This window comes from Hypanus sabinus, chromosome 3 (assembly GCF_030144855.1).
Source record: "Hypanus sabinus isolate sHypSab1 chromosome 3, sHypSab1.hap1, whole genome shotgun sequence".
NCBI lineage: Eukaryota > Metazoa > Chordata > Chondrichthyes > Myliobatiformes > Dasyatidae > Hypanus > Hypanus sabinus.
Window position 1 is genome coordinate 98,214,218 of NC_082708.1, and position 14,078 is coordinate 98,228,295.

General features: G+C 42.8%; 1 protein-coding gene across 3 annotated transcripts in view; it reads right to left on the minus strand.

Moving 5' to 3' along the window:
- The window catches only part of tmem192 (transmembrane protein 192), a 60,986-nt gene that overhangs the window by 33,140 nt on the left and 13,768 nt on the right, over positions 1-14,078 (minus strand). The window contains exon 2 of one of the 3 annotated variants that reach the window (XM_059964851.1): positions 1,234-4,865. The exons of the other annotated variants lie outside the window; for them this stretch is intronic. Coding sequence (XP_059820834.1) covers positions 2,052-4,241 — 2,190 coding nt within the window. The 5' untranslated portion in view covers positions 4,242-4,865 and the 3' untranslated portion in view covers positions 1,234-2,051. Of the gene's footprint in view, positions 1-1,233; positions 4,866-14,078 lie in introns of those variants that run through there. 3 annotated transcript variants of the gene reach the window in all.

Consider the following 14,078-nt stretch of genomic DNA (forward strand, 5'->3'; position numbering starts at 1 on the left):
GGAAATGATAATAGAGAAGCACAATTCTGGGGAAGGGTACAACACCATGTCAGAGGCACTGAGCCTACCTGGGAGCTCAATGCAGTCTATTGTAAAAAAGTGGAAAGATATGAAACCACAGCCACACTGCTAAGGTCAGGCACGCCTTCTAAACATAGTCACCAAAGAAGAAAGGCACTTGTATCAGAGGCTATAGTGATGCCAATAGTTAGAGTGAACTGCACAAGTCTATGGCTGCAACTGGAGATGAGGTTCAGGGCTCCACAATCTCCAAGGCCTTGTACAAAAAGGAAAAGTGGCAAGGAAGAAGCCCTGGCTAAAAAAACATATCCTTGCCTATATAGACTTTGCAAAGTGTCTCTTGGAAGATACTGTAAAGATGTAGAAGGCCTTCTGGTCACATAAGACTAAGGTGGAACATTTTGGCCTCAACACTTAGCAGTACGTTTGGCGTAACTATAATATCGTGCATCAGCCAAGGAATACCATCCCGAATGTATAGTGGAGGTAGCATCATTGTACGGAGATGCTGGTCAGCAGCAGGCACTGGAAATCTGGTCAGGATTGATGGGAAGGTGAATGCTGCTAACATTCTAACCTCTGCCAGAAAGCTTAAACTGTGAGGAAGTTTGTCTTTCAGTAGTCAATGACCCAAAGCATACTGCCAGAGCAACCATGCAGTGGCTTTAAATGAAGAAAATAGTGTTTTTGAGTGGCCCAGCCAGAGTCCTGACCTTAACCCAAGAGAACATCTCTGGGAAGACCTCAAGATTGCTGTCAACCACCACTCCCCAACCTGGCACAGATTGAGCAATTTTGCAAGGAGGAAAGGGATAATCTTGCTCTATCATGCTGTGTAAAACTGATATAGACTTATCCAAAAAGATCACTGGCTGTAATAGCTGTGAGAGGTGGTTCAACTAAGTACTGAGCAAAAGGGGATAACTACATTTGAACTACTAACATTTCAGTTTTTGAATTTTTAGTATTCCATGCTTCACAATTTTCTATTTTTTTGGGTTCTACTCCAGGGAAAAAAGATCATATAATTCACAAACATAATTCTCAAATTGATCAAAATCTTGTGTTGTAATTGTAACCCCCTGGGTCGCCTCAGGCTCGCTCAGCTCGTTCTCGTCTAGGGGGAGCAGCCTTTGGCCCCGCCAAACTGGGTAATCAGCTGGTGTGGATGCTGTGTGATGTCCCCGCCTCGCCCAAAAACAGACAGTACACCATATGCGATTAAATGAGTACAATTTATAAAGGTTACTATAACTAAGTGATTAATAACGATACAGTATATATGAAGAGAAAATTAAAGAAAAGGCGCCAAACTTATCAAAGTCCAAACCACTTCGTGCACAACCGTTGGAGCTCAATTACTGAAGTCTTCTGGCCACCATTCGATCCCCTCCGAACTCCTCGACTCGCAGCTCAGGACCCTCCAAACTCCTCGACTCTCCAAACAGCTCAGGACCCTCCGAGTGGTCAACCAAGCACATCTAGCTTCATCCCCCCCCTCCTCGGAGAATCTCCCTGCCTCGGACCCCCCTTTGGGGTCCGATCCTCGCCCAGCTTAGAGCATTGCGTCCTCTCTCTCGACCCCCTCGCGCCGATCTGCCCAAAAGCCCGTCAACAAAAGCTTACAGACTCAGAAGAAAGAACATTAATCCCCATTTGGTTTACAAAGGAATACCATTCTCGTTATCAGTAAATTAGCATTCCTGCTAGTTAACAAAAGGAAACCCTTTCCCAACAGTAACAAAGAAAAAAAAGAAACCCCCTTTACACACTTCCTCCACCAAATAAATGTCATGTCCTCATGACTACTAAATAACTCGCCACCTTTCCTGCCAACACACCGTAACCCAAGCACAAACAGTGACATCTCCTCCCCTCTCCTCCCTGTTCCTCAGGCGCTACTTAGGCCAACTATCTGGGAGTTCCCTAACCCTTCTGAGGCCTCCGTACCCCCTCACCTAAACCCTTCAGGCTCGGACACAACTGGGGATACCTTGGGCCCACTACCAACTCCTCTCTCAACCTCTCACTCATGCCCCACACTGCACACAGCTAACCCTCCCTGCTACACCTGACTCAATGGGAGAAGGGCCAAAGGTCTCTTCCTCAATCGAGGGAAAGTCAGCAAAAGGCAGCATGTACCACACATCCAGCACATCATCCATCGAATCTGTATTCTTCCTCATTCCTGTGATCGGTAGCTGCTGTTTGATCTTCTCCAAACGGAAACACGTGGCCTGCACTGCTCCCGCAGTCTCTTCAGCCTCCTGTTCAGTATTCACTGCACTTCTCTCCAGCTTTTTCTTCCTCATGACTTCTTCCAGATCAACTTTCAGGTTTTGCACTTCATTTGAACTGTCGATGGTCATCTTCAGGTTCCCTTCAAGCTTCCGCTTCTCTCTTCTGAGATTCGTCTGTAATTTCTTCACCTCTGCAAACTCCCCTCTCCGGGTTCTCAGTTTGCTATTACCCTCAGTCAGACAACTTTCTTCATTCTCTCCAACGTGCAAGTCTTCCGAATGGTTCCAGATCACTTTCTCCAGTCTCTCCGTCTTCATTTCAAACTTGATTCCGTAGAGACAGTCTCTCACGAGCTGCGACCTTCGCCAGCCCTGGCACGTGTCCCGAAAACACTTTAACTCGGTAGTTCTCAGCTGCTCCTGCAACGACCTCACTTCATATTCTCCTGAGGCAAATCCAAATACCAAGAGATCATCCACATACACCAAAACTCCAAACGCCTCCACATCCCCTATGGTCTTCCACCTGCCCCGCAGGAAGGTTGCAAGGGTTCCAGATATGCCCTGTGGCATCTTTTCGGACCCGAAGACTCCTAGGGAATTTATAACGGCCGTCTTCTCCTTGTTGGCCCCACTCATCGGGATCTGGCAACATCCACTCCTCAGATCCAGCACCTTAAACCACTTCACACCACTCAGACAGGCCATCGCCTCTCTGGCCCTCAGGGCCATATTCTGGTCACTGACAGTGCGCCTCTTCAACGCAATATAATCCATACACACGCTGCCTACATCTTCCATGGCTGTAGGGGCCAGTCGCCGCAACCTCTCTCTCTCCGAGGTGTCTTCAGCAGTCAACTCCCCTCCCTTGTGGTATTTCGCAGCGTCCACGAAGAGGGTCTCACCCTCAGATACTTCCCCCAGGCCGTACCACCACTGGCTCTTGTTTGAATTCGGTATCAGCCCAATGCTGCTACACACGTCCGCACAAGCAGCTCGAAACCCTGGGTGCATCGACAATGCCTCCAAACAGCGCTCACCCGCCTCCTCCGGGCAGGCTCCCAAGCGCACCAGCAGGATTTTGGTTCTTTCTCGAACAGAAACGCTGCCCGTCTCAACAGTGTCCGTACACATCAGCATTAACGATTCATGAACCTCAGTCTCCTCCACATTTGCCTCTAAGAACTCCATTTTCACTGACCAACAACCGTTGTCTGGATAATCACCGGCACTGGTACCCCGAATCTCCAGTGTCCTCAATGTTGTCAAGGGTAAATGCTTCCAATAACGGTTATGAAACAAACTGTACAGCAACTTCACCAGCGCCCCGGTGCCGAGGATGGTTTTAACTTGACTTCCATCCATCCGTAACAACACCTGTGCGCATGGCCCCTCTAAGCCTTCAGGAATAGGGTCTGCTCCTTTCGGGAGTTCCTTGGTACATTGCTGGGAACGTGCTCCCCCAGAGACCCCAAGCCGTTCCCCCACTGGGCCTCCTCTAAGTTTCCCGACACCTCTCGAATCAACGGAACAACTGATCCCCTTGACAGATCCCCTTGGCACCACAAGCAATTTATCTGCCCCCCTAGGCAAAAAGGGATACCCTAAAAACTTCCCACCAATCTCCTGCCACAGATATAATAAGCCCCCCAGCTGCGGCATTTGACTTCCAGTCGAACCACACGCATTTTCCCACACTTTCCCAGAACTGGCAGCAGTCACTTCGAGGTAATTGCGCCTGACAGTTCTAACAAAGTCACCAGCCCGCCTACTCAAACTTTCAACCCGTCCCTGTCGCTTTCCCTCAGCCAAGTACTGCCACTCACCCAACAACTGAGGGGTCCGCTCCGCCCACGCCTCCGCCCCTTTAGGGCTGGACATTATTCCAATAACCGGGCGGAACTCACCACTGCTGAAACATCCCAACCTGTCACTCCTCAATCTCCAAACAGTACGGACAACCCATGGTCCCACCACCATTTCGTCAGCCAACAGCAACCACCCCACCCAACACACACGCAGCGATAACCAGCAATCGCACACCCACAAAGGCACACCAGCTCTTCGCCGCAGACACAATTTAAAGAGGGTGATCACACAGCTTCCACAGAAATCAACCCCGGACGAGCACCCCACAATGTAACCCCCTGGGTGGCCTCAGGCTCGCTCAGCTCGTTCTCGTCTAGGTGGAGCAGCCTTCGGCCCCGCCAAACTGGGTAATCAGCTGGTGTGGATGCTGTGTGATGTCCCCGCCTCGCCCAAAAACAGACAGTACACCATATGCGATTAAATGAGTACAATTTATAAAGGTTACTATAACTAAGTGATTAATAACGATACAGTATATATGAAGAGAAAATTAAAGAAAAGGCGCCAAACTTATCAAAGTCCAAACCACTTCGTGCACAACCGTTGGAGCTCAATTACTGAAGTCTTCTGGCCACCATTCGATCCCCTCCGAACTCCTCGACTCGTAGCTCAGGACCTCCGAGTGGTCAACCAAGCACATCTAGCTTCATCACCCCCCTCCTCGGAGAATCTCCTGGTCCGATCCTCGCCCAGCTTAGAGCATTGCGTCCTCTCTCTCGACCCCCTCGTGCCGATCTGCCCAAAAGCCCGTCAACAAAAGCTTACAGACTCAGAAGAAAGAACATTAATCCCCATTTGGTTTACAAAGGAATACCATTCTCATTATCAGTAAATTATCATTCCTGCTAGTTAACAAAAGGAAACCCTTTCCCAACAGTAACAAAGAAAAAAAAGAAACCCCCTTTACATAATATTCATGTATGTGAACACAATGTTGGAAGTTGAATACTTTTACAAGGCACAGTACATGCATATAAGATTATGAGACACAGACAAGATATTAGTTTTCCCATGAACTTAAAAGACATGAATGCATCGATTTAAGGAGAGTGAGGAGTTTAAAAAGGAATTGAGGGCATGTTTGAGTGTTTGATACCTGCAATACACTGCTGAAAGTGGTGGCAGACTTATTCCATTTAAGAGGCATTTACACATTCTTAAACAGGCACGAAAGGATACAGTCATCTGGGGAAAATGGCATCAGTAGGTAAAAAGGTCAGCATCAATGTGGTGAGCTTAGGGGCTTGTATTTTTTGTGCTTGATGCATCCTTGACCTGGAATATCAACTGTTTCTTTCTTTGCTAATGTTGACCCACCAGTACTTTCTACTTTTGAATGCTACATTATTCTTATTAAGCAAATAATTTTCACAGGCTAATTGTCCATAACCTACCAATGAGTTAGTGATAAACATCTATGTTTAATCTAGTTACAGCTAGCCCTATTTTATGAATAATAAGCAAACCAATTAAATTTAGCATCAACAGAAAAGTGAGTGCAGTCTTTTCAATAGAGCTGGACAATATTTTACTACTGTTGTACAGGAGGTTTTGAATTGTGTTCATTGCACAGTAATTCCATGTGAAAAGGTTTGAAGAGCTACTGCAGGGAAGTTACTTAATTAAATTCATACATTACCTGACCTAACTGAGGTCTTACAAGTTTTTCTGATCTCTAGCATCTGTAGTTGTTTTGGCTTTGCAAGCATCTTAATTTATTTCAGCATGTTCATGTTGAAGCAGGATTTCTCTTCAATCTGAAGGGATTTCCTTCTGTCTTCTAACTTATTTACTGCCATTTCCTTTGACGTGAACAACTTCAAGATGTTACTGCCAGGCTATCATTTTATATCCCCACCAATCATTCTACTGCCCCCTGCCTTCCACAGAATCACCATTCTTTCTTTTCTCTATTCCTTCTAATTTAACCCCAAGTTAAAACCAACTGTTAAAACCTGTAATATTTTAGTTTTGACAAAAAGTCACCAACCCAAAATGTTCTCAACATCTGTGTACAGCTTTTGAAGATTTCTTGTAATATAGGACATTTTGCCTGTCTATTGAGTTATAAAAAGTTTCAAATTATTGGCTCAGGTTTTGTTTGAAAGAAACCCTGAAGATTTTCATACATTCCCAACCACCTTGTGGTACAGAAGCCAACCGGAAATGGTGTCAGGTTAGATGCAATCAGCACACAGTTTATTCAAAGATGCAATGTAACTGACTGAGCAATATCAGCTGAAGCTGTTGGAGGACTGGGCAGAGTGTAGATTGTCAAAACAAGAAGAACAGCATGGTAGCACAGTGCTTAGAGTGACACTGCTACAGCAATAATGGCCCAGGTTCAATTTCACCACCATCTGTAAGGAACCTGTACGTTCTCCCTGTGGGTTTCCTTCAGAAGCTCTATCTTTAGAATGTGAGAAGACACCATACAGTTAGTTATCTGGTCACATGGGTTTAATTGGCAGCACAGGCTCAATAGGCTATCAGATGGGCTTGTTCCTGTGTGGCATTCCAAAATAACAAAATAAAAATGAGTACATAAAATCATGTGGGTCTGGATTGTATGAAACTAGTGCTTAATATGTAAACAATCTGAAATCTGCAGAGAAATCCATTTTGAATTTATTACATCACAGCCCTTTTCAAAAGAGCTGTGAAGGCAGTTTAGAATAGGTAGTGAGTGCCATCACTTGCACAAGTACTATTGGATAAAGTTAGCAATATTTCTTATAAATTTTGTAAGGCCATGTATAAAATGTGAATACAAGAAACAGGAGCAGGAGAAGGACATAGTCCATCTTTTACCCCGATAACAGTTTTGGGTTCTCTCCCAACATCCTTCTAATATCCAGAAATCTGTTGATCTTTTTGAATACAATTGATAAAGCTGCTAATTTCATTTGCCACAACTGAATATATACCCAGATGTTTGAATTGGTTCCCTAGGGTTCAACCTTCTGGTCAATCCATGCAAACAAACAAATCTGGATTGTCATTTTCACACCTTATAGACATCCGTGTGATCAAATTTTAATTCTTCTTGCTATACAATTGCCCAATATTCTTGTTTCAAGGTTAAAAATGCCTATAATAATGATGATAGCAAGGTAAACTGAATGAGTTCTATGTCAACTGGTAAAACCTGTAGTTACTTCAGGATCAGGCTGGCAATTAGTAGACTGTAGCTTTGAACTTAATACCAGATGGAGTCAAATGCATCTATATTGACAGGGGACCAATTAGAAAATGGCTTCATCCCTTTCAAAGGCAACTCATCATTTATGTGATTATTTCACTTTTAGACCAGCTACACATTTCCACAAGCTGCTATGTTCCACTTCCACAGGAGTGAGAATAGCTTTGAATTCTTTCCTTTTGTTGAGAAAAGAGTTTGAATTAGTACTGATTTCCAGAGTCAGGTACACAAGTGGTATGTGTACTGTATGGGCTGCCAAATGGTTACCCAAAACAAGAATACAGAGCATGGAGGCAACAGCAGTTAGACTACACCTGAAGCATCACAAATGCCCTAATCACCACATTAAAGATATTATTGTCCCAAAGAGTGCAGAGATTAATGAAGATATTGATAACAACCTTTCTCTCTATCAGGAAAACAAAGAACTGGTCATTGATTTCAGGTAATGGGATGGCACACACACTGCTATCTAATCAACACTGATGAGATTGAGAGAGTTGAGAGCTTCAAGTTCCTGGGAGTGAACATTACCAATAGCCCTGCCCTGGTCCAGCCACATAGACCTCATGGCCAAGAAAGCTCACCAACATCACTACTTCCATAGGGGAGGGCTAAAGACATTTGGCATGTCTCCACTGACCCTTACCAATTTTTAATCAAAATTTGGACTCTTGACTCACAATCTTTTTCATTATGATTGTTAAAACCCACTAATTTTTAAATAATACTTTTTATAGCATTTGTGCTTTTTATAAACTTATGTATTTTTCACAGTATGAGTTGTTTCATCCCCACTTACTGGCAGAAAGCAGTATAGCAGCTAAATGAATGGTTTAATCACCCCTCTCATTTTTCATTGGCTAAGTATTAACACATTACCCACATAATGTTTTAATTATGTGGCCTATTAACTAATTCATTCCTATATGAGAAATTTTCCTCATCTTATTATAAAAGTGATAGAGTTTTCAGATCTTTATTCCCTTCGTCTTTGCGTACATTTTGCTGAGTATTTGTATGTTTAGATTGTACTCTTAAAATAAAGAATTGTTAGAATTTAGACTGCTCACCATTTCTGAATCCCAGAAGAACCTCAAGGATCAGAAAATAAACAGAGATCCAACAACTTGGTGCAAAACGTGGAACGAACAAACCAAACTAAGAAAGGAAGTTTTAAGCACATAGCTGGAAGACAAGGCATTCCTCTGTTCCTCAACTGCCCAAGAATAAATATCTTTTGCACATCGTTAAAGGGAGTTGAAGAGTGAACGGAGTTGTGGTTGCACAAACTGTGTAGGGCCGGTATAAACTCAGAGTCTGATATTATAGTAACAACAGAGTTATACGAGTTGTTAGATGAGAGGACGACAGAAGTTAAGACAGTGGATGGATGTTTGCTTGGTTGTAACCTGGTATTATAGTCACAACCAGGTTGTGAGTTTTGCGAGATATTTGATGTCTAGGAGTGAACAGGACTTCTTAAAATCAAAACTAATATGATGGCCAAAGCTTTGAAACAGACTGGTTTCAAATCCCTCAAATTTCCAGCTGAGGAAGGAAAAGTTAACTGAAATCTTAAGCTCTTAGGTGACGCATATAAACGGTAAAGAGATACAGAAGAGATGTACAAAATCTAGTGAGGACTGGCTTGTAAGTGATGTTGAAGTTATACGCTGCAAGATCAAAAAATGTGTGGTCAGGACCCCAAAAGGAAAAAAGAACAGTATGGGTACCAGCAACCAGTTGATAGGTGCTTTAAAATGTGCGAGAACTGATTTAGAAAATCAACTGGATGACAAAGAAGAAAATGCATACATGCTAAAAGAGCAGAATGAAAAAGATAACAGATCAGCAAAAAAGATTTCTGCATTATTGGAAAAGGTAAACAGACAACATGCAAAATTTGTCGTAGTTAAGAGCTGTGTTCAGAGGCAAATCTGCCTGGCACTGGGAAGACTGGTGGCTGGTTCAGCCAACTCAGTGGGTGGTGTTAACGATGTCAATCACATTGAATGGCAGCCAGCACTGACTAATCACCAAACAGAGTGACACCTTGGGAACTCCACAGAACTGCTGAGATACTGACTCAGAGACCTCTAGTGGCTCAAGAGATGATGACTGTCATAAGTTAATTGGTCTGGCAGCCATGGCAAAACTTGCCCCAGTAAAAAAAATAAGAGAATGAAAACACAAAAGACCAATGATGGAATTTATTAAAGAAAACAGGAAATTTGTCACTGACCAGCAGGTCTAGAGAAAAAAAAATTGACAAGTGATCCAGGGAAGTTTCGCATCCTAAAAAAAGGAAACTTATAAGACTTGGATTGAACTTCAACGTATTAGCAATATAAAAATTGTACCTATATGATAACATGCAAATTTTAACTACCATGCTAACAATTCAACAAATAAACTAGTTAAGACAAGAGTTGAAGAGTATAGAAGAGGATAAACAGTTTACCAGCTGGTTGGGAAGAAATTAAGGCATGGTTGGAGGGACAAGCCCCAAACCAGAACAATTGGAAGAAAGTGGTTGATTGTGAACAAAAGCCTTCAGAGGATGTTTCTGAATATGAAGACCACGACAGGATAGTTTGGCTCAGTTACGCAGGAGTCTCAGGAATAAACAAAGACAATATCGAAGATGCTATATATGCCTCTTTCAAGTTGACTTTCATGGATGGTTTGAAACCAGATGTTGCCAAAATTGTGAAGCTAACAAAATCAAATTAGAGTGAAACTGCTGTTTCCTACAGTGAACTGGTACAAGCTGCCAAACAAGTGGAGCAAGATATCAACACCCGAATAAGATTGGTAAAGATGGGTCAACTGTCTTTACCTGCTAACCAACAAGTGGAAATGGATATGGAAGTTACCTGGTAGATGAGGACAATGGGCTTTATCTTGATGGCATAAGAGATCAACTTCACCAAAGACAACAACCTCAACAACAAGCTCAACCTTTTACCTCATAAGGCACAATTTTAGGCTATAATTGCAGATGTAATGGAGATGTTGTCAAAGTTGAGAAAATGACTAGGCCCAGCCCTGCAGCCTTTGTCTGCAGTAGCACAAAAGCAAAACAGTAAAGTCAGTGGACATGGAAGAGTATGATGGTCCTGACTGTGCAAGAACATAACATGAAAGAAAGAAGCGCTCTTGTTGAACCCAGATCTGATTCTGTACACTGATGGCTCCTCAACTATTGAGCGAGGAATTTGAATAGCTGGTCAGCTGTTGTTACAGAAGAGGAAGTAACGGCCTCAGGAGACATGGCTCCTGATACTTCACCACGGGCAGAAGTGAAAGCTTTAATTGCAGCCTGTAAGCTAGAAGAAAGAAGATCAGTTGATATCTACACAAATTCTCGACATGCTTCTAGAGTTTTTCAAGACTTTGGAAATATATGGGGACAAAGGATTTCTTATAGCCATGGGAACTCCAATCAAGAATAGCGTACTAGGACAAGAATTCATGGAAGTCATGCAACTATCAGAAGTTACAGTATTAAAATGTAAAGGTCACTCTTAAATGACCATAATAGAAAGTCATGGAAATGCATTTGCAGATACAATTCTGCCAGGGTCCCTTGTAGAATGAAAAGGGTGGACTGTTAGAAACCACTTTTTAAATAATAGTTTTAATAAGATTTGTACTTTTTAAACAAACTCATGTACTTTTCCACAGCAAGTGTTGGTTCATCCCCACTCACTGGCAGAAAGTGGTATAGCAGCTAAATTAACATATTATCACCTTTCTCATTAAGTACTAATACATTACTCACGTGCTGTAATTGTTTTAATTATGTAGCGCACTACCCAATTTTTTTTATCCAGGAATTTTCCTGATCTTATTATAAAAGTGATAGATTTTTTAGAGGTGTCATTCCTTTTCACTTCGCATGCATTCACCTCTAAACTTCACTTCTCAGCTCTATTTAGTTTGCTTAGTATTTGTATGTTTATGCTCTCAAAATAAAGAGTTGTTAGAATTAAGACTGCCCTTCATTTTTGACTCCCAGAAGAATACCAAGGGTCAAATAAAAATAGATCTAACATGATCTTGTATCTTCTTGCCTACCTGCACGACACTTTCTATGCATTGTTATTGTTTCTACCTTGTTCTGCCTCAATACACTGCAACTACACAATGCAAGACAACCTTCTCACTGTATCTTGGTACATGTGACAATAATAAACCCATTCCAATATTACCAGGTTCAGCAAATTGACTAAATATGCTGGTGTTGGTTTCTTTGGAACAAAAGAGAATGCAGGAAGATTTCATTTTTAAATATATTACAATTCAATTCAAAGTAAATTTAATATCCAAGTACATATATGCTCTACTCACTATATACTAATGACTGTGAGGCTAAGTATAACTCCAATGCCACATTTAAGTTTCCCGACAGCACTATTGTTATTAGCCAAATCAAAGATGGTGATGAATCAGCATACGGGAAGGAAACTGAAAATCCACGTAGTGCACAACAACCACCTCTTGCTCAACGTCAACAAAACCAAATTATTTATTGTTGACTGCATGAGGGGGAAACCAGAGGTCCATGAGCCAGTACTCATCAGGGGATCAGTGAAGGAGAGGGTCAGTAACTTTTAAGCTCCTTGACAATAGCATTTCAGAGGATCTGTCCTGGGACCAGCACGCAAGTGCCATTAGAAAGGCCTCCACCTTCTTAGAAGTTTACGCAGATTCAGCATGTCAGCTGAAACTTCTACAGAGTATCCTGTCTGACTGCATCGTGGCAAGGTACAGAAACACTAATACCCAGGAATGGAAAAACCTGACTAAAAGAGGGGCATACAGCTCAATCCCTCCCCACCATTGAGCACACCACTGTTGCTGGCCAAATCAAAGGTGGTGACAAATCGGCATATAGGAAGGAGATTGTAAATTTGGCTGATTAGTGACTACAGGAGGAGGAAACTCGAGGTACACAAACAGCACTGCCACAAGAATGCAGCGTCCATCAAGAACTCCCACTATCTAGGCCATGTTCTCTTTTCACTGCTGCCACTGAGATGGTGGTACAGGAGCCTTAGGCTCCACACCACCAAGTTCAAGAACAGTTATTACCCTTCAATCATCAGGATCCTCAACCAGCATTGATAACTTCAGTCAACTCACTGAACTGAGTCCACAACCTACGGACTCACTTTCAAAGACTCTAAAACCCATGTCCTCAATATTAGTTCCCCAAATGTCCAAGATCAGTGTGCATTGAATAAAAAACAACTGGAGAGACGAGGGGAAGCATTCCATCCTGGGGGCTGATGAGTGGTTGGGCAAAACTTCCCTGAAGGATCAATAGTGGCATCACACTGGCGTACAAATTGGAATGGCGTGGTGGGAATGCTGTGAGGGTTGGAGAAAGGACTCTGGGGGACAGTGGAAAGTCAAAGGGGAAAGATGAACATTGATTGTGGGGGTGGGGGGGGGGAAGAGATAGGAAATGACCACAAGATTAAAGGGAGAATAGGCGGGAAGCACAAGAAAGGCAACATCAATGAGTGCACAATGGTCAGCATGTCCACCCATACAGCAGACTCGTTGGACTTGCTCCCACTGGCCACGGACCAAGACCACACTCGATCAAACTGGTGTCATTGCTGATGTGCAGCAGCTACAGCACTTCAAAAGAAATCACTTCTCAGTGTGAAGTCTGGGACCTGGCAAGTCCAGGCATGTGGAAAGCCCCAACAGCAACAAACTTTGCTCTGTTACTATTGCCCAGGAACTAAAATGCTTTGCCAGTAACATCACTACCCCAGTAAGATTATTACCAGTTATAGGCATTTCAGCAAAAGTGCAATTACACTGCCTAGAAGGGGAAAACCATAGAGAGGAACACCATCTTCATGGGATGGGCTTCACTTCTAAGAATGAATTATTCCGATGCCTCAGCAATTCCTCCAAGGAACAAGTGAATGCCACATGACACTGCAACTCACTGCAACCTGGAAACAGCATTGTTCTCCACAGAAAACCAGTTGTTACAAAGTTCAGTCAATATCTAGTCAAAAGTTCAAAAATTTATTATCAGAGTATGCCTGTCACCATATACTATTGACATTTATTTTCTTGCAGACATTCACAGTAGAATAAAATACAAAAGAATCAATTAAAAACTATACAAAAGACTGAAAGACAACCAGTGCGCAAAAAAACAATCTGTGCAAATACATAATAATAAGTAAATGAATAATACTGAGAACATTAGCTGTGGAGCCCTTAAAAGTGAATCTGCAGGTTGAGGAGGCAGTTCAGAGTTGAGGTGAGTGAAGTTATCCATACTGGTTCAGGGCCCTGATGATTGAAGGGTAATAACTGTTCCTGAACCTTGGGCTTGTAGGACACAAGGCTCATGTACTTCCTTCCCAATGGCAGCAGCAAGAAAGGAACATGGCCTGGATAGCGGGGGTCCTTGATAACAGATACTGCTTTCTTATGGCAGCGCTGCCTGTAGATATGCTCAATGGTGGGGGAGGAGGTTCCTGTGATGGACTGGGCTGTATCCAAAACACATACACCTCTTCTTGGAAAGTTATGAACAAGGTCAGAGAGGATTTCTATTCCAAAAAGATGCTAGGAAAATCTAAACATCCAGTAAGGGAAAGCTAACTCAAGTTGGATCATCCTCATGATCATGCTCCTGGAGAATGGTCTTGCCACAGCAAACGCTCCATTTGGTAGTGCCAAGCACAAGATTTCATGGGATAGAT